The sequence below is a fragment of the Pocillopora verrucosa genome, chromosome 1 (genome assembly GCF_036669915.1).
Source record: "Pocillopora verrucosa isolate sample1 chromosome 1, ASM3666991v2, whole genome shotgun sequence".
NCBI lineage: Eukaryota > Metazoa > Cnidaria > Anthozoa > Scleractinia > Pocilloporidae > Pocillopora > Pocillopora verrucosa.
Genome location: NC_089312.1, coordinates 19,656,650 through 19,681,246, shown reverse-complemented (window position 1 = coordinate 19,681,246; position 24,597 = coordinate 19,656,650). Strand labels below are relative to the sequence as shown.

At 38.2% G+C, this 24,597-nt stretch overlaps 3 protein-coding genes and 1 long non-coding RNA gene across 5 annotated transcripts; 2 read left to right on the top strand and 2 right to left on the bottom strand.

Moving 5' to 3' along the window:
* The first annotated feature begins 55 nt into the window (after positions 1–55).
* LOC131788781 (transmembrane protein 230-like) lies at positions 56–4,289 on the top strand. The gene is made up of 3 exons (XM_059105873.2): positions 56–381; positions 1,038–1,160; positions 2,097–4,289. The coding sequence occupies exons 1-3, from the start codon at positions 307–309 to the stop codon at positions 2,232–2,234; spliced, it is 336 nt and encodes a 111-aa protein (XP_058961856.2). The 5' UTR covers positions 56–306; the 3' UTR covers positions 2,235–4,289.
* LOC131788768 (heat shock 70 kDa protein 12A) lies at positions 4,251–16,465 on the bottom strand. Of its 2 annotated transcripts, XM_066167961.1 has the most exons (5): positions 16,302–16,465; positions 14,929–16,030; positions 14,017–14,238; positions 6,579–6,753; positions 4,251–6,103 (listed from the first exon to the last, which is right to left on the bottom strand). In XM_066167961.1, exons 2-5 carry the CDS (start codon positions 16,000–16,002, stop codon positions 4,995–4,997), a joined length of 2,580 nt encoding a protein of 859 aa, XP_066024058.1. In that variant the 5' UTR covers positions 16,003–16,030; positions 16,302–16,465; the 3' UTR covers positions 4,251–4,994. The 2 variants fall into 2 exon arrangements, with proteins under 2 accessions (XP_066024058.1, XP_058961843.2); XM_059105860.2 differs by lacking the exon at positions 16,302–16,465 and having other exon boundaries at positions 14,929–16,118.
* Positions 16,466–17,327: 862 nt separating this feature from the next.
* LOC131788764 (kinectin) lies at positions 17,328–24,506 on the top strand. Its single transcript, XM_059105854.2, has 6 exons — positions 17,328–19,015; positions 21,676–21,961; positions 22,383–22,605; positions 23,293–23,509; positions 23,770–23,943; positions 24,173–24,506. The coding sequence occupies exons 1-6, from the start codon at positions 18,035–18,037 to the stop codon at positions 24,455–24,457; spliced, it is 2,166 nt and encodes a 721-aa protein (XP_058961837.2). The 5' UTR covers positions 17,328–18,034; the 3' UTR covers positions 24,458–24,506.
* Positions 19,590–21,465, bottom strand: LOC131796275 (uncharacterized). Its single transcript, XR_010717819.1, has 2 exons — positions 20,733–21,465; positions 19,590–20,448 (listed from the first exon to the last, which is right to left on the bottom strand). It is a non-coding gene; the product is annotated as an uncharacterized lncRNA (long non-coding RNA).
* Positions 24,507–24,597: the final 91 nt, after the last annotated feature.

Below are 24,597 nucleotides of genomic sequence, written 5' to 3'. Positions count from 1 at the left end.
TCTAGATTGTGAAGGATATTCATCACAGTATTCACTGGAAAGTGGCCTACTTCCATCCACACTACTGTAATAGTTCTCAAACTTTAATTCCAATGGTTTCAAGATTGTAAAATGGGGACTTTTTGAACTATTTTCTTTGTTCCGATTACTTCGTATCCAGGGCTTCTGCTGTAGATCGGTTTGAAGGCGAGGTTACAACTTCGTAAACTTCGTAAGGATTCTGTATGAATGACTCTCGATCAGGCATTCTTATCACGGATTATCAACAAATAGCTGGGCTTTCGGCTAATTTAGGCACGTTAGAAAATGCCTACAACGATGATCAGAAGTAAAGTGAAATATAAAAAGATTTCTGACGATGATGGCTACATTGACGCGCAGGTTTGAAACAACTCTTCAATTTCATTTCGATAACAAGTTTCAAGATTAGATTAATTGAGGTTCTCGTAAAAGGCGAAAAGCGAAACAAAGTAAAGAAACAAACTAAAAATCCCAAGGAATACGAACGAATTTACTTAAAAGGGTAAAATTTCCGCACAGCCCCATACTTCATTATGCATTCAGTTCTTGAATAGAGAAAACAATGACTATAACAATACATTGCCATTGGGAAAACAGATTTGTTTTACAATAGCATGGGGCTGTGCGGAAATTTTACCCTTAAAAGAAATATTTTTGCTTGCGTACCATTCCCGGTACCAATCATCTCCTTAACCACAAAGGAGTTGCTACGTTTGATGTCTCCGATAATAATTTAGTAATCTTTTTGGTTCTTTTTAAATTACGCATATTTTAAACTTCAAGGCCCCAATCAAGAAAAAAGTTTCAGAACCGTTGCATACTCTGGGTGATTGATTGAGTTGATTTATGCATACATGTGCCCGCCAAATATAAGTACCAACACAATTTAGGGTTGGCTACAGGGGGTTGCACTTCTCCCATAGGTTTGACTTGGAAATCCTACCTCCACCACCAACTCTTTGTTTTAAACCCTATATGAAATGAATATAACGTGAACATGGTCTTTTCACTTATAGTTTATAAAGCCTCCCCCAAAGGTACCCTGGAAGGCCTTACTGCTGGCAGTTTTCTTATCCTCCGTGGGAACTCTTTTACTTGTTTTTGGATCACTACTCTTTACGGGATATTTCGATGTGAAGGTGTGTATTGTTTTACAAGTGGTAACCAATCAATTCCATGGCATGCATAGTTTTGAGAATTTGGTATTAGATCAACATAACTTGATTAGTTTGAGTACTCTTATCACCTTTGTGTTGGATAATGGATGGATATTATAAGGAGAAGTTACATGTGAATCACTACTACTGGTTTGAAAATATGAGTTTTCAGGTTCAGTCTAAAGCTTGTTAAAAACAAAGAGGCAAAAGTATAAGGCAGAAAATGTAGGTTAAATTCAATAGTAAAATAAATAGTATAAAAGGTAAAATAAGACACAATGCAGTATATAAAAGAGTAGAGTTATGATTTGGAAAACCTAGGTTGATAAGATTTTTTTTACATGCAACTAAACAATAATAGCAAAGAAGTGCTAAATCATTTTAGTTGTCTATTGTTGGCAAAATAGTGGGAAAACATTTCATATTACAATTAAAAGAGCCCAAAAGGTAAGGAATTCTGATAATGGGCCACACCTATTCTTTCATTTTTTGACAAATCAAGGGGTCTAAACTTAAACTGGTCAGCTTAACTACTTGGGTAGCATATCAGATTGAAGGATTCATTTTATCTTGCCTACTTACAGAGCCAGCAGTATAGTGAATTCCTCTTCAAATAGCTGGTCTAAGTTTCATTTGAATGAACCAAAAGTTGTCTAGACCCTATGTACTAAATAAGTATGAGAAAGGGCACAAATGCCTTAAATTGATTGGGTTTGATTTTGAATGCCTGCCACCCCTACTGATTAGTAGTATGGCTTTTTAACTTTGATTTCTAGTAAGTTCATGTAAAACATTCACATCACAATGTCATCTTAGTGTAAGTGGAAAATTCACTCAGCTGAGAGTCAAACCTACAGTCTTATTACATGTTTTGCACCACTTTTTTTGCTGGATTTTACTCATCTCTTACCTTTTCAGTATGCTGATCGGACTTATCCATTGTTGATCCTTGGTTCCCTAATGTTCATCCCAGGCTTCTACCATGTCAGAATAGCTTACTATGCTTGGAAAGGTTATAGGGGATACTCATTTGAAGACATTCCTGACTTTGATTAAGTGGCATACACCAGCTTGCTGTGTCATGTGCTGTAAAAGAAAAATGACAGAAGCCTGGCCAAAAATCAGGGAAAGTATTGTGCCATTCATGTCATGCAGGGATAAAAAGAAAAAGTACATGGCTTAATTATGAAGATACTAGAAACTCTTTTGCTGCTAGTATCAATAATTTTGGAAAAGAATGCAGCTGAAGAAACAACGTTGTTATTGAAAGAAGGTTGGAGAGATCATAATGCAAGATTTTTATTGTTAACATTAAGTAGTATTATTTATAAATTAAATTATGACTATCAGCGCATGGAAATTAAATTCAATAAAAAATAAAAGGTCTCTTCACTGAGGATTGAATGGTACTCCAGGATATGATTATGGAAACCATTTTTATGCTCACCAATCAAATCAGGAATTAAACAAGTATAATAGTTGCTGTGTCATGTGCTGTAAAAGAAAAATGACAGAAGCCTGGCCAAAAATCAGGGAAAGTATTGTGCCATTCATGTCATGCAGGGATAAAAAGAAAAAGTACATAGCTTAATTATGAAGATACTAGAAACTCTTTTGCTGCTAGTATCAATAATTTTGGAAAAGAATGCAGCTGAAGAAACAACGTTGTTATTGAAAGAAGGTTGGAGAGATCATAATGCAAGATTTTTATTGTTAACATTAAGTAGTATTATTTATAAAGTAAATTATGACTATCAGCGCATGGAAATTAAATTCAATAAAAAATAAAAGGTCTCTTCACTGAGGATTGAATGGTACTCCAGGATATGATTATGGAAACCATTTTTATGCTCACCAATCAAATCAGGAATTAAACAAGTATAATAGTTAATTTCCTCAACTGTGGCAGTAGAACTAAAAGGAGCTTGATCATCAATATATAGTAACTGAACTGAGCTGTAGTTTAGATTCTCATAGTCAAATGCTACAAATGAAATATTTTAAATATCTGATCACAGTTATTTCAATTTCTGAGAAAATATTTAAGAATCGGCCACACCCTTGAAGTGGGGGAAATTTTATACAGCACAAGCGTCACTTTGCTTTTCTTTGCCTTGGAAACCAAGGTATTCAGTTGTTTCATACCCACGGTCATTTCGTACCCAAATGGACTTAATTCGTACTCAAGTTTGAGTCAGTTCGTGCCCAAGTTTAAGTCGGTTCTTACCCAAACCACTGATCGATTCATAACTTAATTCAGAATACCTCACGCGCCAGCGTGCGAACAGATGTCAGTCGTTGCTTACGACAAATTATTAGAGTCAAGCGAGGAAGATACTACGTTAATGTTAATTGTTTATACTTGTGACTTTAACAAAAACAATTTAATTATTGCCTAGCGTAAGGTAAGTGAGATATTTTTAATAGAAAAGTCTATTGTATATACTTATGACTTTTTTAACAATAACAGCTCGTGAAAGTGTGATATTTTTCTCCAATAGTTAACATGGAGAATATACTTTATTAGTTTGGGTACTAAAGGACCTAGCTGGGTACGGAAGGACTCAGCTGACTGGGTACGAAACGACCCAGTTGAGTTGTAAAGGACTGCATATGAAACATCCTCTTGGTGTATGTAGTTACGTTACAAGTCCTTCAATATTGAAATGTCATTGTAAATGCGACCTGATTCAAACGTAAAGTGGACATATGTAACCAACATAAACAGTTCTTATTTAAATCAACCTAAGATCTGGAAGATTATTACGAAAACGACCGTGGGTACAAAACGACCTGTTACCGAAACCAGCGATCGGTAATCGTCAAACGGTGTGGAGTTTGACCACAAACTCAAAATGATGCTAATCTGCAACAAAGGTTTCAAAATGGAATTGAAGACAAAGAGAATAATCAAAAGATGTTGTTCTCGTGAAAAGCAAAATATAGTTATTATTTCACCGTATGCCACGGAGTTCTAAAAAACGGAAGTGCGAAGAGTAGAAACAAATCAGCTAAATCATCGTATGCCAACCGTCCTGATCAAGTATCTGAACTAAACACGTTTTACAGACGCCTCGTAGAGGTCTTAATAAAAGTAAGAGTTCTTATTTATCGGTGGTGTGTTCTTCTCTGCTTCTCCTTTTGACTTGTTTTTTCATATATTGCTTTTCAAATCAGCTGCAAAAAGTGACTTAAAGTTTTTCTTTGTCAAACGCCAGTAACAGGACGAACAATACCTTTCTCTATTCCACTACCGAGCTAAGAATTTATCATCTTTCTTTCATTTCCTCTACGTAAAAAGCGGATCTTTTCTGTTGTCTCATGACATAAAGTTTGTGGGTTTATCAAATCCAGGAATTTTCATTTAAAAATACAGTATAGTCTAGAAACTGATAGATTATTCAAAGATAACATTCCGATTATTCTCGCGCACCCTGGTAATCATTTGGTACATCACTTTAAAACGAAAAAAAAAACTTCCATTCGACTTCAACTACTTTTCCCAGTGTTAAATAAAAACTATTAGTTGTACAATGAATGAATTAAGGGGGTAAGTTTCACAAGCATTTGTGATGCTGCATCGATGGGGGTGGGGGGGGGGGGTATCGCAAGATAATTTCTTTTCATCAACTAAGTTGATAATATAAATCGGCCACCGCAAAGAAAAAGCTGACATTTCGAGAGTCAGCCCTTGGTATTTCGCATAAAATATCAGCTTTAGAAACTCTACGGTGGCAAATTTCCATTACAAACTCAATTGATAAAACCAAATTAAGTATTTAATTGACGGTGTGTTTCGTTATGTTCCGCCCTTTTTCACAGGGACAAGAAATTGATGCTTGCTCTCGCTTCCTTGCCGGACAGAATATCCAGAGCTGTAACTTTAATCTCAGTATCACCAAAAATCATGCTCGTTTGAAGCTCCCTCGGTTTCTTGATATCAGTGTTTTCCACCTCTGGCATCTCCAGAAGCAACTGTCCGCATTTCTTGACGCCTTGGTCTGTGACGAAACTAACGTTTTCTTCCTCCGTGGAATAAATTGTGATTATTGTTGAAGTTTGTCCTGGTTTGGCAGGCGCATAACTCCTCGTCACACTCTCTCCCAGTTTCAGTGGCTGATCGGAAGTTACAAATTTGTCGAACACATCGGTACACCATTCGACGCCCGATTTCTTCACGAGTTTGTTTCTTGGGTGCTTTCCGACAATGAATCGATTGAGGACTCCGACCCCGTACGTCATAACAGCCCGTCGAACTCGGACAACAGTGGGATCCAATCCGAACAGCACCGCCCCTCGGAGAATGGTTAGCCCGACTTCTTGGGGAATAATTACCTTCATATTTGACTCAAACGCTTTACGCACAGCTTCTTGAAGTAATGGCGACTCGGAAAATCCACCTACAAGGAAGAGAAACTTTAGACCGGTAACACTTTCTCGACTAATGAGGTCCTTGACATGTTCGACAATTTTGCTCAACACGGGGTCAAAAAGTTCTTTCATGGTTTCAGGCGCAATTCTCAACATTCCTTGCGAAGACCATTTCACGTTTGGATTTCCAAACTTTTTGACCGCTGAATCAATGCTTGAGCTTTTGTGTTTCTTGAAGTAGTCGATGAAGGAATACGGCATCGAAATGTTCAGTGGATTTGTCTTGTTTGGACTCGCAGTTCGTTTCTTTGCCTCAAAAGCTATCATTAAGTCTACCCAACCTGCGGGTCGCTTAATTTTGAACTGCTCAATGAAGTCCTTCCCGAAGATTTTCTTTAGCAGCAGTTCGAACTGCTCGTCCACGCCAGTGGCCCCACAGGCCCCTCCTGTGCCCCTGTGAAGCTCTTGTAAGGTACCAGTCTGTGAGTCTAATTCGTGTACTGTAAGGTCCACTGTGCCTCCCCCACAATCCACCACCAGGTAACGGGTGTTTTCTGAATACAAGAAAAAAGTCAAGTCAGCAACGAAGTGAAAGAGTAAGAGCGTTATTGTAACCCAGGGAGGCCCGGGGGCGCGTTTAAGCTCCTAGAGGGCAGGTAAAATGGACTCGTCAACGCTCTGATAAGTATATGAAACTAACTATCACATTGTTGCACCACTTATGATATCCTTGTCTTAAAACAAGCAGATAATGATTGTAATGAATTGGATTTTAGCAGGAGCACACACAGCATGAGGTTGCTTGTCTATCTTTGCTGTTCATGTTTCAGATTGATTTGAAATTAAAGGTGTTGGTTTTTGAAAAGGATGGAGAATTGGGGCCAACTGGAGAGAAACTCTTCTATTAGGAAAGATAATCAACAACAAGCTCAACCCACACATATGACGCAGGTTTAGAGAATCGAACTAAGGCTGGAACAATAGAGGTCATTGTGCTTTCTTGGCTCCCTGTTTTCCCGAAATTAGTACCTTGAAAGTCATCTCCGACTAGCGCGTCCATTGATGATGAGACAGTGGACCTCCTCTTTGTCTCCTCTGCCCATGAACAGTCCCTCAAACGTAACTTCCGACAGTAAATCGAGGCGGCTTCCGGTTCTAAGGCTATTAGCAGACGGTCAGGGGTATCTTGTGCAGTCAATCCGGCCTGAAATACGAAGGATATCATGCTTAATGTCTAATTCAGAAGTTGTAATAAAGTTTCGTTAGTTTTTCATCACACAAAATATTAACTTTGGTAATAGAAGATTGGATCGGATCTTAAAGAGTTGGGGAATGACATATTGAGTTATTTTTTTTGACGAGCAAAATTAGCCAGTAGTGTTCTAAGTTCTCGGGCGAAATGAACGAGCCAACGAGCCTGCAAGCAATAGACGATGGTTGTGATTACCCCCACCATAGAAAGGAAATCATTGTTCGTTGTTTTCATGATGGTGCGTCTCCATATGCTAATTATATTTAATTTTGTTTCTAAATAATAAACGAGTTCCAATATGTCAGAATATAAGTGTTGTACTCCTATTTGCATTTGAATGACACAACACAAAATTTATTATCATAACAGAAACATATCATGGCAAAGTAATTCCTTGTAGATTGCCGGGGGAATTTATTTCTGATTCGCTAAATCAATGCAAAAATTGCAGTTAATGCCATGAAGATGTAAAACTTCGAAAACCTGAAAAAAATTCTTCCACCAAGCTGTCGAGGAGAATAGGCTTTGTCGCTAGGACCACTGGAGAGCAGAATTGAATCTGATGTGAAATTCTTATGCTCGGTAAACAATACATATTCAGGAGATATCGATGGGGAAAAGACCAACCGTGTTTGAGAATTGTTTTGGATCACAATGCTTTCTCTTGCCATTTTTTTGACTGTATTACTGGTTGCCGGAGTAACATTATTTCACCTTTACTGTGTTGGAAGTTTGTGCTGTGGTCTCCGGCAAAGACACAGGGCTCAAATGAACGCCTACATGACAAAATAAGAAACTCTTATCGAGCTGACAGCGAAACTGAGGAGGAGAAAGACCAGGGCGATTTTCTGAGTCACTTCATTTTCAATCCGCGTAGCAGTAAAAAGGAGTCCAGTGGACAAATTTCAACTTATAATTCGAAGGGTCAAACACCTTAGAGCATAAAGTTTCTAGCTTCAAATCCAGCACAATATTCACACTCAAACAACTCTTTGGTTTAAAGGTTGCCAGAAAGAAATACCCGGTTAGCGGTTATTAGTGTTCCATGTTAATGGATGGTAAGTAATTTTAAAAGATACAATCATCTGCCGAGACTTTGGCTGAGACTTTATTCCCTGCAAAATTATATTGTCCAATAACCGAATCGACAATCGCATTTCTGCTGGTATTTCGCCAAAGTAATCATCCCAATACATTTATTAAACCTAATTCATGGCAGTTTGGTAAGTCAGTATTATTCACATTAGCCTGAAGTATGCAAAAGAGCGTATGTTGTAGCCTATAGTAAACTGAGTCAATAAACGAACACTCATGTGTGAAATTTGAACTCTTAAAAACCCAACGCAACAAAATCAGGTTAATATACTATACGAACTTATGACTAATTCTAAATCACAGAATACTGAAAATTTTTATCTGCCTGACGCCTTTGTAATCCTGGTCAATAATTTAACCATAAATTTTCCCACTTGCAGGTGGCAGTAAGTCAGCCTGGACACAAGCCAACATCACTTACACAAATAAGTTTTTATTGAAAATTACGAAACGTAGTGATGCGCTATATATGTGTGTAACTTCTAAAAGTGACTTAAGTAGCTCAGCAGAATCATTTTGACATTTCCATTGATGAAATACCCACGGAAGGAACATTTCATCCAAGTATGGTTGTGGTGACGGCCGTTTTCCTTGGAGTAATTGTGGCTGGATTTAGCGTGTTGGATATCTACTTGCTGAAACGATGTTTTGGGGAGGAACAAAATCAGCTGGAAGATACGGAACCGTATGCACAAGTGTTCCCAGTGACAATACCTTACTTCTCTGCAAGATAAACCAGTTTTTGAGACCTACGCTTGCGCTCAAGAGATAAAGCCACGACAAGTTATAACCTAAAAGACACATGGCAAATGAAATGAGACATTTAGAAAGTATATTCCTTTGTATATAAGGTTTATCAATACGAAATGAGATATTTGAAGCAGATTTTCTACGTTCTTAAAGGATGCGCTTAAATTTCATTGGTTTTCAATGTGTTGGAGTTTTCACATCTCTATCTTCTAAGGAAAATGGATTCTGGTGTAATATTGTACAAGCAATAGTTTTTGGACTTAAATTATGGTTATTCTTAGTGAATTGGCTTCGTTATTGTTTTATTCGATTTGCAGGATTATAAGAAGTTTCTCTTTTTGAGAAACGGATTAACTCTGTTTATTATTTTTTCGGTTCTCGTAAGGTTTACATCTCAGCTGATGTAGTTGTTGTTATTGTGTTGTAGAGGTTAGAATGTGTTTAACATCTTTGTGTCTTTGCCAGTTTTTTTGTTTTTTTGTTTTTTTTTGTTTTGTTTATCTACTCGTTGACAAAATCAATAATCATACTATACTTCGTAAAGAACAGCTACCTTTCGAACGAAAGCTTTTCGTTAATTGAAGATAGGTGATTTAGAAATTCGCAAATTTTGACGATGTTTTTTCCAGAACTTTTCTTACGCTTACTAAGTGAAAAACATTTCATAATTCAGCTAACTGGCTTGCGGCCAAAACGTTAAACATCTTCAACCTGCATAGTTCGCTAATAATATTCTATTCTTGTTGATTAGTTTCACACTTATTTACAGAAGCTGTATAGCAGGTGCTCCTTTATGCGACGCACACTTGACACTAATGAATCCGAGTACAGCTCGAGACACTACTATTTGCAGAGGGAAATCTCGTTTGGATAAGGCAGATTTAACGTTAAAACAGTTGGAGAACAATCATGGTGGTAGTAGAAATTGTCGTTCTTGGCACTTTCACAGCACTAGCACTCCTAGATGTGTACATGCTCAAGAAACTATGCGAAGGAAAAGAGTACCGCGTCCATGTCAACTCAAAATACCACTTGGCGGGTGACGGTTCGTATTTGCTGTAATACCATGGAACATTTCGATGTCGAGTGCAGTTTCAATTCAGTTAGCTTCGAACTTACTTCACAAGAACAAAACAACGCGTGATTACTACATTTATCATTCTGTCCTTAGAAAAACTGGACAGTTTCACAAAACAATTTATACCAGACTTCTCAACTGCTCCTTTAATTTTTCTATCGATAGGCAAGAATGTTTAACATTATCTTAAAGTATCTAAGGTAAAATACTTAAAGACTAACCATCGACAAACGAAACGATGCCTGCTTAATTTGCTTGCAACGGCGAGTAAGACTCACGAAATTGACAATCGATGGTTCAGTTTCTAGAGAGGCAGAAATTATCTTTATTTTGCGGGGGTAGATGTACTATAACAATATTATCTGTGAGAAAGAAGAAGAACTTACTCTGTGTTCATGTTTCAGAATGGATAAAGGCTAGCCGGTATTTTAGGGAAAATTCTTAACACATTACATTTTGAAAACCGAGAAAAACCTTCAACTTTAAGATATTTTTATTTTGGGCAAGTTATTTAAGGTTGCTGTTAAGGGGAAAAGAGTGATTTCATCGATAAAAGCATAATAGTGGCGGATTTCGCCACAAACATAACTAAGGTATTGTGAAAATCATTTCAGCCGTGTATTCTTGTTTCGAATGCAACTCAGATTGAAACGAACCGCGAAAGTTACCATCGTGGAATTGAAATTCAATCATATTGCTAGCTTTTTTTTTTTTTTTAAATTCAACCGCAGTGTAAATATCGTTTTGCAATTTCATATGGATTATGAAAAAGGCTCGTAGATTTACTTAAGATAAAGAAAAATAAACAAGCACTCGTGGTGCCGTGGACTCACTTACTTTAATATCAACCATCCCTAGTCTAAAATTGTTATATTCTTTTGACAAATTGGTCTATGCCTTTCATCTTAATAAAACTCTACAAAATAGAGCTGAAATTCGGAGGAATTTGTAGACGTCAGGAAACGAAAGTCACGTGATGTTAACCAATAACATTGGTTTTCACCGGGCATCTGTTTAGATCACAACATAACAAAATTAATTATTTAGAACTATTTGTCTTCAAAAGGATAGCGTTAGAAAGAGCTATAAGATGCTGAAATAACATTGACACCTTCGAGAAAGTTTGTCACGTACTGACGTACGTGCTATGCATAAGTGCTTTAAATTTTCGATTGCGTGCAAGATGAGCCACCACTATTTACTAGAAAGAAGCAGAAATATGCTGGGGTAAACGGGTATTTGAGCTTACAGGCTAGATAAAGGTCATTATAAAGTGTATGACAAAGATCCTTGTATAAAAATCTGAACACATGAATGGCGTTTGCTTTGAAATGTTTTAACGCATTAAAACGAAAAACATTATGAACGCTGTTTTCCGAAAATATAAAAATGAAAGGGTTCAGGAAATGTGTTTCCACGAAACACACAAAATGGGCATGCACTGGAAGTTAACTTACAACAGGAACAGAGCTGAACAATCTCGCAGCACCGACGTAAAATAATTCATGCAAATGTAAGCAAATAAAGAAATTCCTTGGCTCAAAATAATTACTCGATTTGTCATTCAAAAGCATGCGCTTTTTTACGTATAAATAAGAGCTTACAGGTGGCAAAGATAGTGGCGAAATTCCAACCGCAAAACTTCAAAACGTCCTCAAAGCGAAAAAACATATCTCGAAGGAGATTGAAAATCAATTCGAAGTTACCAGAAAGATTTTCCACACGATCGAAAAGAAGATAAACCTTACGCTAGCCATGGTATTTGTGGAGGTCTTTGTTATTGTTACCGTGGCTGCTGTGGTAGGAATAGAAGCATTTGTGCTGAGGAAAATTTGCAAAGGCGAGGAAGTGCCGTACTTCAAGCACGGACCACTTTTTGTTTCCAGAGGAGAAGCTTTGGCACTGATGGCCTCCAAATGATAAATTGGACACCCCTGGATCCTTGGATTTCTCAGAGGACAACATAACTTGGAAGATGTTTTTTTAGCAATAAATACGTCTTGCAGAGGCAATACTCAGTTGGGCACATTTTAGCAGCCTTGCATACTTTAAGACTGGCACCTTTTGGTAGCCTAGTATATTTTAAGACTGGCAATAGTGAACTGTTAAGAACACTGTATCGCTTTACAAAAGTTATCCTAAATGTTTTGTTTTTTGAAAAGTCTCTTGCTTCAATTTTCCACACATTTTTAGGCAGATGTATTGAGTTAGTTAGGATCAAGGTGGACTAAAAATTATAAGAAAATGAGTTGTATTCTACAAACTTAAAATTATGCTACATGTTATACATTTCATCTTGGAAGAAAAAAAAGCCCTCGAGCTTTTATATCACAAAGTTTAGAAGGTAATGAATGTCAATTGTTCAATCTATTCAATTTAGCAGGTTTCTCGCCAGCACAATTTACTTTTTAGCTTCGAGAAAATATAAATAATGTTTTTCACATTCCACTATTATTTTGTGTCCGTTATAAACTTTTTCAATACCCTAAATGTATCCATTTCTTCTTCATTTCCGTTGACACATTTTTTCTAAAAATTTGGTGCTTACCACAAGCCAAATTCCCGTTACTGATGAATTTTTTTATTCTCCTCATCTGTCTAGTTACGAGAGAGTCGGCATTTTAGAGAGAATATTGGTAGCAATCAGTACTAATGACGGGTTTGACGTCTCCCATTACAATTTTATTTGGCTCTTTTCCAAGTTGCGGAAGCCGCAACGAATTACGAATTTAATTACAAGAAAGTTGGTACAATTTCGTTGTTATCGCGCTATTAATTGCAAATCTACAGTGCTGTTTTCAGCCATGGTGGTTTTTGAATGTCTCGTATTCGGCTCTATCGCCGCTGTGGTTGTTAGCGAACTCTTCCTTCTGAAGAAATTATTCACAGAGAACAACTTTCCTCACATTAACAACGACACTTCGACACCAATCACAAGTTTATTTAGCAGTAGAAACGAATACGCATGATTACGAGGAAGTGAATTTTAAAGAGGTGCTACACCATAATGTTCCGCGAATACTGGAACAATTTAACTTCTGAGCACAATATTAATTTCTATTATTGAACCATAATGACAATCACCGCCTCCACTACTGTGAAAATGTCTCAATTAACATGGACAAAGGTGTAACTAGCACATGACAAGTGGATGTCAATCTATGAGATGTCTTACAAACTTTAAAGTGGCTCTGTACACTTCTACTTAACTACGCGACTTCATGATTAGAAACACTGCTTGAGGTGCGACCCTTCAAAGTGGCCTTGTTCTACGAACAAGCGGTTTTTAACTTTTATCAAAAGGATTTTAAACACGGAAATGACCGAATATTAGAGGTTTAGTAATAAGGTCTATTTCAAACTTGTAGCCTTTTTTATGATTTTACTATCTATGAGTGTCAAAAATTATTTTTCATGATCTGTATTGACTGTTTTGAACAAGATAAATACTGCTAAACCTAGTACACAACAACGGTTTTTTTTTTTGCATAATCAGCTAGTATCTCACGTGCGGACTTAAATGTAGGATGTTTTTGAGAACAACAAACATGTACACAACCGCAAATGAACCCTTGATATGAGAAAGTTTCGATGAGGAATTGTGTCATAGAGGCATTGAGACGTTATTTGTCTCGAAAGTTGCCGATTATTTATATATTTTATTCAACATGTAATTATCTCATGGTGCAATCACGTAGAGGCACACAAACTTAAATTTTTGGATGTTTTCAGAGACAGCACCAGCACAACCGCAGAAGACTGTGATTTCTATTAGCTATGAAGTGGAAAAAAACGTTCTGGGACGTAACACGTTCTGAAGTTCCCTCAAATTGGACGCAACTTTTCCTTTAAATTAATTTGCGTCTTGTTCTTTCATGGGGCTTTGAGCCAAGATGAGTGCATTGTGCAACCTTGGGTTTTTTAAGGGTCTTTTTTCCCTTTGGTAGAAAATGTGATTTATTATTTCTTGGCCAGGAGCCCGATGGTTTATTTGTGAAAGTCCCTGAGCTAAGAGTCAGCTATACTTAAATTTACGCTTCAATAATGACATCCGTTTGGAATTAAAAAAACTAACTGAGAGAAACTCGAGCATCCCTCTGGTATGTCCTTCGTTCTTGTGGAAAATTACCTTCAGTAAAAAGGATTAAAGCCTGTCTCTGTCTCGTGAATTTAGTCAGGCTCAACTAAAAAACATAACTAAGCTAAAAGTCTAATACATTTATGATTCGCCAAAAAGGCTTCCTCAGGTGAATGCGAGCCAATAATTTAGGAGCATTAAACATTCCACTCACCTCGTAGGCCGCTGTCCTCATGAACTGTTTAGCAGGTGCCTTCCAGATGGCAGGTACGGTAAGAACCCACTGAATGTCTTCTTCCAGAATCTTCGTTGCTGATTGGTCAGAGAGTTCTTCCAGCACGTGATCTTTGAAAAACTTCAGCGCGTGTGCAAATACAGTCACAGCTCTGACTAACTTGCCGTTAGCAGCTTTGATCTCAACATCTCTGTGAAGATCCTATAGAGGAAGTGATAATATTAATAAAAACATTCAAGGTGGAAACCACGTTGCGGTGGTCTATATCGATGAGATTTGAAAGTCGTCATCTAATTAATATACGGTATTTTGGTCAGTCGCTTCTCATTAATATTTCAAAGAGTTATTTGAAAATGTAAACATCTTTACATAAGTAAACTCAGTCAAATTCTTACCGGCTGTGTTTTATTTGGAAAATTCTCTAAAAACAGTTAGCGGTTACGTCCAGGTTCAAATAACATGGCTTGTTTTACAAATCACACCGTGAAGCTTATAAATGATACACCTTCATTTGGAACGACACAACTCTCGAATATACTGTGTTTCTTTGCTTTGACCGGCATTTTAGTTTCTTCAAAAAAAATTGTAATACATCATTTCATTTAAGAGTCAATCCTAACCGGATGAAGTGGAAAGTTTTAAAGTTTCAAATTAACTTTAATGAAATTCAAAATCACAACAATATTTTAATTAGTTTTACAAGGCTAGGAATGTTATTTACAATACAAAGTCAAAAGTGTAAATTCGGCAAGATATGAATTATTTCTAATTCTTGAAGATAATCGAAACAAATTATCCTCTTTTAAAATTATAAGTAATAGGAAAATCCTTTCCTCTTATAGCGAATCAAAGATAAGAAGTAGAGAAGCTGGTGGACAAACTCGACTGTACCTTGTTTGTGTGTAAGGCCATCTTAAACTTCTCAAAGTACATCCACTTTTTAGCGTCGTCTGGTTCTAAGTCATGATAAAAATCCCTCGCACCAAATCCAAACGAATGGAAGCTTCCATCAGGTTTCAGCAACAAAGTTGTGGGTATTTTCTGGTTGGTGACACCTGGATCGCCTCCTTCCCATCTACGCATCATATGCACGCTCTCGGGATCTCGAGTAAAAGCGAACGCATAACCACTGAATGTTGTTCCAAAATCTATGGCTACCACAACAAAGTACTGATGCTGTGTATGCACATCATTCACTGGCAGACCAGAGTCGATCGAGGCCGGGAGCGAGTCGGAATCTAATGAAGCTGATCTTGATGTTTGCCCCGATTCTTGGCCGTTACGAGATGATGAGGATGCAGAGTTCGATGAAGCATCAGCGCTCTCAATTATCGGACGAGAGAGCGAACTTTCAATTTTTTTCACATTCAGACTATTTTCTGATTTTCGAACATTTTCATCACTGGCCTCAACGGATTCCAGAGCTTCGGAATTTGATCTTTCGACGGCCCGCTGCAAATTTTGTAAAGGTGATGGAGCTTTCAGGTTCAGCCCCTTAGAGGAAGAAGAACGCACAGAGGTATCTGCCCCCGGCCTGTGTCCCTCATCTGGAGTGAAAATCAGTTCTTGATCATGATCAGAGTCCATGTCTTCGAAGTCTTTAATCAAACTGTCCGCTAATAACTCCAGAGATGTCGAGCAAACGCTCGGCGAATCGGAAAATCGCCGAGGTGATCCGATCGTACAGTGCTCCAGCAGCGCGCGCTCTTCTTCCGTCAGCGGGAAGTCAAATGGCGTCGGGGTATTTCTCCCATCGATGTAGATGGAGGGTAACGGTAGGTCAGAGTTTTCAAACTCGTTGTCACCATCTACCATTCCCAGATCCTCTTTGATCTTCTGGAGTTCATAATCGCTTAGTGATGGTGTTATGTCACTGTTATTGTTATCGTCGAATCTAAACTCGTGGTTAAACAGCAAGTCATCGTTGAGTTCACCCGCAGTGTTAATTGCTTGATCATCGCTCATGACTGGTTCAGCTGTTCCTCTTCACACGCTGCTGGTGGGAGGTAAAACTATTGTACAACTTATTCATACATGTGAGTATTCGAGTCATCTAAATTCGAATACTTCAGCCCATGATAATTGACAATGCGGGCCGAGCTGAATGTACAATAACTAAGCGGTAAAGGTTGAAGCACTTATTTGAATAAAGTTACATGGATGTGTTAAGGCAAGGGCGGCAAAACGATTGGACATACCTAGTGAATATTTGAATCTCTATACAAAAAGATCATTGAAACAAGTACTAAATCTCAAGGACTTACATTGTTATGACTCTTCGAGGACCCGGCTTAAGTTACGGTCTGTGGAAAGCTAACTATCAACCACTAATAGGGCTACAACACAACGGTAATACCTTCAGAGACATAACTTTTGCAAAACACCTGAATTCGTTAAAGATATCGAGATTTCACGGTCGAATACCATGAAATTTCAGGGCAAATTTCCCTCACTGACACCAACTTCATAAGAAGTTTATTATGCTAATTTGGTCGGTAATATATCTTCTGTTTAAACACGCTTTAGAGCAATAAACAAATTAGGCCGGACGATTTCAATGCGACGCCAGCCCAGCTACTAATTACAACTAATTACTTACGTATAAATAAACCCTTACAGTACTCATAGCAAGATGAAAAACTAAAAAAGTATTAATCATGTACAATACGTCGAGATACTTTCGCTAGGAATCATCTAGTAAAAGTCATAAGGTCTTAGCAGAAACATAGTTTTAGTGGTAGAGAATGTTCTCAAGAGGAAAATGTTACAGAAAAAAAAAATAACAGGACACCCTTGAGCCCTTCAGGAAAAAAAATTAGCAGATATATCACATAAGAACTAAAAGTAAGGAAAGTAAAATTGCTACCAACTCTATCGAGAACTTTAAGATAATTATGTTAAAAAAGTGAAAACCATTCTTAAATTTTTTTAAAATCAGTACCTTGAATCGATTTCACTCCCGCACTGTTCTTCGTTGTCTTATAGCAAAAATGTTACAGTTTTAAATGTGACAAGATACAAATCTGTTGAGGTATTTGCTTTTGACCCACAGGTCTTTCTTTGCCAGAACTAATTAAACAAGCGGATGACACTTCGACTAAACTGAACACATTGGCACGCCACAGTGTAGCAAAGAAAACTTCAAGTGGTTACTAACGGAGGTGATACCTGTTACTATCGTTAGAGAATTTTTTAGGGCCGCCATGGAATCTACAAAGTCTGTCACTCTATAACTTCGACAAAATTCACGGTTCAAGACGAACTCCAGTGAGTCAGTTTACGAATGAACGTTGGTTACTGTCTCGTGATTTGGAAGAAAGAGTAATGCCCCCATACATTTAGCATTTCTTTTGAGTTGGCCCCTAATGACAACCTGGATTATTACCTCTCCATCTTAATTTGTTTTGTTTACGTTTTGACGGGAAAACTTCCAATAAATGTAACAAGCAACTGTTTTAAGATAAAAGAGAACAGCTCGACAGAAACACTATAATATGGTAAATCAGGTTTTTGGTTCGCACTAATACCCTTACAGTCACTGTTACACGAACACGATCAAAGTATTTGCAAACTTTCTGCTTTCTTCTATGAAAAGGCATTCACTCAGGAATTCAAACTCGGCAAGCCTTTGCTCTTAACTATGTCAACAGTAGCAGAGAAGTAAACACAGTTCATTAGTCGCCTTGGTCGCCAAACAATGTACCACAGAAACTATAAGGAAATTTACATTTTGCCGATTCGATTTACACATAAGGACCATTAGTAAATGGATTGCCGATCTAAATTCTCGTTCATTTGGTGTCAGCGTTGTTGTTTTAGGTGTGTGTGAGTGAAAAGAATCAACAATATTCATTAATCAATGACAAGATGTCACAAAAGCCTCGCGAGCGATGCAAATCACTGAGCAGAGAATGAGTGTTTTTGGTGACAATTAACATTATGAATATGGTCAAGTAAGAAGACGCTAAGACAGCTACTTAGCGTAACGTTCCACAACATGTCAAAAACTCGGACTGGTTTGACACCTACACGTTCCGATTCCCGACACGGCCGGTCGAATTCGTTTCCCGACAAAATGATGGCGGACTCCTTAGAACCACCGACGAAGCCAAGTCAAAAGAGGCGAAGCTTTGACGCCACGGCTTCGACAGCTGCACAAGATCCTCTTCAGGATGGCAAAATACTTGTTCTAAAAGTTATTGGAAAAGTGAACTTGCGCATCGAGAGAAAAGATTATCAAGAGCTGATCAGAATAGTGAATCAAATCCCAGGAGATGTACTAGTTCTCATCATGGACAACTTATCAATCGATAGCTTGTATGCAGATATTCCAAGTAGTTTGGGTTCACTTGAAGCTCTTTTCACAAAGATATTTTACGACCGACAAGGACGGCTTCCTGATCACGAGCTGTGCGGCGACGATTTCATACATCACCTCGTTCGTTATTTTGTCGATCTTCTCAAATACAACAACCAGACATTTGCGAGTGCACGATCTAGAGAGCACATAAGAAACATATTTAACATTTGCACACAAATGGACGGATCTCTTTATCAACGGCTTGTTCAGAGAGCAGAGCAGTTTTCCAAGGCTCTGAGTGGCTTTTCTGAGCATGCTCTGGTCGAGGCGATAAAAAGATCATCAGCGACTTATCACATGAAGATGGAAGAGGCTTTAAAGGCAGAATTGGAGCGAGCTGTGAGCCACTACAACTCTGCTTTACGAAAACTCTCTGACGTTTCGTCAAAAGCAACGCGCATCAATTCAGAGTTCTCTTCGGTCGTTGCAGCAAACAGTCAAGCAGACATGGATGAAAAAACTTCACAATACATGAGGAAACTATCAGGACAAACTATCGAAGATAGATTGCTTTTTAACCAATCGCTTTTAAATGCTGTACAGGTCAATTCAAGAGACAAGCTTCTGATCCATGTCCTGATAGAAAAGTTGGAAGTTCGAATAAATCACGATAAAGAGGTGGGTTGAATTTCATGGTAAGAATTAAATAAAAATAACAATGGTATATCATGACAGTGTGTCAAAATTAAAATCAGTGTCAAAGAGACTAGCACCAGTTGCGAACATAAATCAGAGAAGACAAAGCTGCAAGGTAATCCTTTAATCCGATCATAAATCAAGTCCTTTAGCCAAACAATTGACTCTCACAATGTGACTTTCCACCCAGATGAATAGTTGAATACCCGTGAACCGTTGGGGAAATTTGATAAATTGCTCATTGAGAAGGGGTGTGGGGGGGGGGGGGGAAGGAGGGGAGAGAAATGGGGGAAGTAGGTAATTTTGCGATAGAAAATGATCCCTCTAAGAATAGTCCTAGTCGCTTAATGCTAAGGCAACCGAGGTGAACTCCAGGATAAAATAGGCCCCTTGGCTCGCAAGACTTGAACCTTAAGGCGGGGGTAAACCTGAAAAAATGCCCATTTTTCACTCATTTTTCACAGCTAGGACTTAATTCAAAACTTAGGCAAACTATATATCCCTGGAAAGCTTATGACTTGAAGATCATGAAAAAAAATATTTCAGACTCAACATGTCAATTGTAATAGGATACCACTCATTTAATTGAGCCACCTGCTGGGTTCTACCAGGGGTTACTTCAGAAAAGATAACTCCTTCTGGAATTAATGAAAAATAACGTTTTTAGTATCAATTCAAAGAAGACATGTTGCTTATTGTTATAAGCAGAGGGATTTCTAATATGTTGAAAACATTTTAAATGATGATCAATTAAATTTGACATGGAAAATCAGAGGGGTGTTTCACTTCATAACTTTAAGTACATACATCATATGGAAAATTGCTCTGCTTATAACACAAAACTTATCAAAAGGAACAAATGCTGAAAATTTCAGATCAATTGGATAAATTGTTGTCAAGATATCCTTTCTGGAAGACAAAATTATTGCGTAATGAGAAAATGGCCTTTAAACTTACAGATAGCAATCAAACTTAATTTTTTACAATATGTAACCACTATAGTGGCCCAAGTGTCCATATTTTGTCCACAGGAGTATCTAAAAGTAATTTAAAAACATCCTGGTTCATAAGTAACTCCTTCAGCTTCTCGAAGGGCTTCCTCTCGACGAGTCCTCAGAAGTTGCTCCCCTTGACGCCGTCTCTTTTCCTTCTGCATAACCTGCAAATCGGACTTAGCCTATCTTTTACTGTCTTTTGCATGTGTTGCCACTCTTGTACAAACACCACCAGGGATACAAAGCCTCTCCATGATTTTTAGCCTACTAAAAGACTCGGCGGTTAATGTCATATGATTTCCCTAACTGGGTCACACCACTGGATGGTGGAAGTGGACTGGATTCCTCACAGGAACTACACTGAAGGGAAAACTGTAACCCCCACTCTTGCACTTTTATCTTCCTCAAGAGTTAAGGTGCCTAAAGACAAATCAAGTGAAAATTGTTAGATAAATCGGGCAATTTTGTTATAAGCAAAGTAAAGACCTCAAGTCAGAAATACACATTCTGTGATTTTTCCCCATAATTTTTTGTTTACAGTGTATATGCACAATACCTAAAAATCTTTCTCTTACCCAATCCAAGATTTAATAGATAAATCAGTGTATTTAGCAGGGAAAAACTGGAACTATGGGTCGATATGATATGGGAAATAAGTCATAATCGAGAACAGAGAAAGACAGAGATTTAAAAAAATTTCTCACCTTTCTCACACACGTGTGCCTTTGAGACGGCCGTGGATAAATTTTCTCATTTATTAATCTAAATCCCTTGCTTTCCTCGGTATTGAAGGTATACTCTTCATCAGAGCTGTCTAAAAGAAGCTCCTCGTCGGCATATTTCATTTTCTTTCTGGAGGAACCAACGGTTTCTTTAGAGTCCGAGTCAGAGAGCTGATTTTCATCCAGCGAAGTGCTCGGAGTTGAGGCGGCGATTTCGTCAACATCGGGAGCTGTTTCTTCAGACTCTTGTTTTGTTTTCGCCTTCCAGAAAAACTTCTCTTTCTTTTCTTCCTGTAGACAGATCTACTTTTCTTTCCGACCATTTTCGATATAACTTTTCCTTTGATTATAACTTTTCCTTTGATTGCTCCGAGTACACCGAGTGTCACATCCGACCAAAACTGCCTCTAAATCTATCCCATAATGGGTTTGACCCTAGAAAACCCTTCAGATAAGACTACATAAAGTATCTCTCGTTAAATCCTGCCCGTTTGGGAGCTTGGTTGCCAGAATAACACATCATAAACAACTGAAAAATCAAAAAATGCTCTTCTCGTTGCCATGGTAACCACACCATTAACCAGAGCGGGAATTTTGAAATCGCTCAAAAAGGCAAAAATAGTGAAAATAAGTAGAAAATTATTTTTCCACAGCGAAGTTGAATACCCAAAGCTGCAAATTCCGAGGAAAACAAAAAACTCAGTTTTTGAGCAAATTTCAGGTTTACCCCCGCCTTAATCCAGTCCCTCATTAATATAAACAAACTTTTAAGTGGTGTATACCACTCCCATGAAACCAACTGGCGAATTTCATAACAGATATGAACAGAACCTGGTTGGTCTCCCTCGTAGCGTTACGATGTCACGCAACGCTCCCTGCAAACACGGTAGGCTAATATAAACACAAATTATTTTGCTTAATTAAGGTTCTACAGCTTCTTAGCCAACTAAGAAAAGAATTCAAAGTATCACGTGACGAGCGCGTGCTACCGCTGCTCGAGAGATTTCACCATGGACATCGCCTTGTGCTGCAGTTGTTGGATGAATCTCTCAAGGGCGTGGTCAAAGACGATGGCGAGAAACCAGACATACCCACTATAACCCGTACACTGGCCAGTGGTGCAGAGTCTGGTGACGTCAGCGCTGTTGAAGAAGGATGTAGTAGTGACACTGACGTGTTTGACACTGTCACTCAACTGGATGATGAAACAGGTAATGGCGTCTTTTACACTCCTGGCCCTTGGGAGGTTTATTCTTTAGCGCTGCATCTTAGAGTACCAGCAAAACCGTGCTTTTGGTGATTCCTGAATAATACTTGTTTGGTTGAGAGTAGGTTGATGGGTTAATTGTTGGACGATTAACGGGTTTACATGGATATTTGATCAAACGGATACATGGGCACACCTTTCATGGTCTCTAGAAACATCACTTCCAATTTGGGAAATACTTCTGTCGCTACATGTGTTTCATGGGTATGGTCTATATAAAATCATTAGACGTACTCCTTTTTAAGACATAAAAAAATTATGAATAAATAGAACAAAAACCCTACTAAAGACAATAAAAATCACGGTACCTCCAACATAGTGACAATTCACTTTCAACTGGCATCAAAATAACATTCCTCTTTCAGAATTTTCTGCACTGAGTTCTCCGTGCAGCTCTAATGAAACTGACCATGAACAGAAAGAAGAATCAACACAAAGCAACTTCCTACCTCAAAAGGTTTCTACGCAAGAACCGATTGATGAACAATCTGGCCTACTAAAACAGCTGCAGGATAAACAAAAGGAACTTGAAGCAGCTCAGGAAATGGTTCGAAATTTATCAAAGAGGGAGAAAACTCTCATAGAAAGGTATTACAACAAGTAAATCCATTCGATCTATTTCGCGGGTAGAAAAAGATATACACGGACGCAAAGTTTTCATCATTCAGAAGAGTCTCTTCGCCTAATACTCTTTTAAACACATATGCACCCATGCTATCGATATTGTGAAATAAAAAACTGAAATTCTTGATATGATGACAAGAGCTAATGATTACAAAAAACTTTGTCTCTATAGAGCTGGCGGTGCAAGTGGGCAATATGAAGCAAAATCTGTGTTCTGATTGGCTACCCGAGCGGGCAAGATGAACCCATCTTTGCTCGCTCGGGACTACCCGCTTTGATCCCGCATAAGAAACAAATTTCTTGGAGTAGAAATGCAAAGTTCGTATTTCGACAATGTAGGCGATTAAGTCGCAAAAAGCGGCAGAAGATCTATAGACAAAACAAAGAAAACTTAACAATTCTCGTGGGTTTATTGTGCTTTAGTTGGCTTTCTTTCCCGTCTCTCGAAATAAAAAGTCTTGATTCTTCATAAAGTGATGACCTTCTTGCTATACAATATTTCCTTTCTTGATCAAGCTTGTTCGGCCAAGATGGCTGGATACTAGCTTCGTTCCTTTTTCTCGTTTTTATGGACCTTGAATTCGTCTCAGTCCATAAAAACCAAACATCTTGACCTCACACTTGGTCAATAACTCATACGTCATGTTTCAGATTACAAGACCAAGCACAGAGACAGCTCAAAAAAGGCGGTAAATTCGAGGACCTTTCCACAGGCGAGTGCCGACCGTCTGTTCTGGTCGAGCGTTATGACAACTTGTATACACAGACACGGCTGGACGCTATGGACGAGTTAGACGAGGTTGAATCGCTTGAAAAGCTGGACGAGAACAGCGACATTAAAAACAAAATACTCTTTTCAGTTATAGTGGTAGGTGCAATGTTGTCAGTTCAGTTAGGGTATGTCTTGTGACGATACGATACAAAAATTGATAGTGTCAATGTGTCACCCTATGGGCGTATCGTCTGGTGGTGCGGAAAGAAATCTGTTTTGATTATGGTTATATGGTAATCATCGATCAATCGACCAAACATTAGTTCACCTTTACCTATCTTTCTTGAAATAAACGAATGCTTACGATTCATTTTACCCAATCCGCAAGAAACTAAGAGACTACCATCCCCCCACAGGTGGCTTTCCGCGCGGTACAACATGCACTCACAGAAAAACAACACAAGCTTAAAAAGCTGTTAGATATTCCGGATGAGAAGACCAAAGAAGAGTTCGCACAGGATATACAAGACCGCATCAATGACTATTTTCGAACGACAGGAGCACGTTTGAAGATCGACAGTATCAAAAGGGTAATTTGCAATCACAAGAAATTTATGATGAATTAAGTATCAGGTGTAAAACTAAAAGAATGAGGTTAGCGAGGAGGGCAGATTTAGTCTTTTGAAGACTATCATAATACTAGAAATAAATTGACCAGCAAGCATCCAACAACACAGAACACTTAAACAAGAGTTTGTGTGATTTAATTCGAGTACATATTTACCTTTAGTACTCTTCATCTTCATCTTTCCTTTTCAGGAGGTCAGTAAACAGTTGTGGGGAACGTTGTACGATTTTCCTGAGTTACAGAATTGCCCCAAGTTAAGGGAATACATGGACGAATGCGTGCGCTTGTCCTGGATGATGGCTGTTCAGATTCCACCAATGATCATCGAGTATGAAGCTACTGAATTCTCTGAAAAACTTCATGGACGATTCATGACCTCGGACATGACATCTGTTGCGATTAAGTATCATATTTGGCCAACTTTGATTGACTCACAGGGTGGTCACGTGCTCTATAGAGGCATTGTGGTCACATAACTTGTACGTAAGCAAAATTTCCGCAGAGGAAGGTTTGACGAAATATCTAAATGTTAAATTTCAAGAAATTCATACACAGATAACGTTTTCATGGTTCAGAAAATAAAAAATCCCGACGAAAGAGTCGTTTGACTCAATAC

Coding starts and splice junctions, on each gene's coding strand:
- LOC131788781 (XM_059105873.2), top strand. CDS start 307: ATGCCTACAACGATGATCAGAAGTAAAGTGAAATATAAAAAGATTTCT. Junction 382..1,037: donor ATGGCTACATTGACGCGCAG/GTTTGAAACAAC, acceptor TTTCACTTATAG/TTTATAAAGCCTCCCCCAAA. Junction 1,161..2,096: donor CGGGATATTTCGATGTGAAG/GTGTGTATTGTT, acceptor TTACCTTTTCAG/TATGCTGATCGGACTTATCC.
- LOC131788768 (XM_066167961.1), bottom strand. CDS start 16,002: ATGAGCGATGATCAAGCAATTAACACTGCGGGTGAACTCAACGATGAC. Junction 6,754..14,016: donor TGAGGACAGCGGCCTACGAG/GTGAGTGGAATG, acceptor TTCGTATTTCAG/GCCGGATTGACTGCACAAGA. Junction 6,104..6,578: donor AGTCGGAGATGACTTTCAAG/GTACTAATTTCG, acceptor TCTTGTATTCAG/AAAACACCCGTTACCTGGTG.
- LOC131788764 (XM_059105854.2), top strand. CDS start 18,035: ATGTCAAAAACTCGGACTGGTTTGACACCTACACGTTCCGATTCCCGA. Junction 19,016..21,675: donor GAATAAATCACGATAAAGAG/GTGGGTTGAATT, acceptor TGCTTAATTAAG/GTTCTACAGCTTCTTAGCCA. Junction 22,606..23,292: donor GAGAAAACTCTCATAGAAAG/GTATTACAACAA, acceptor GTCATGTTTCAG/ATTACAAGACCAAGCACAGA.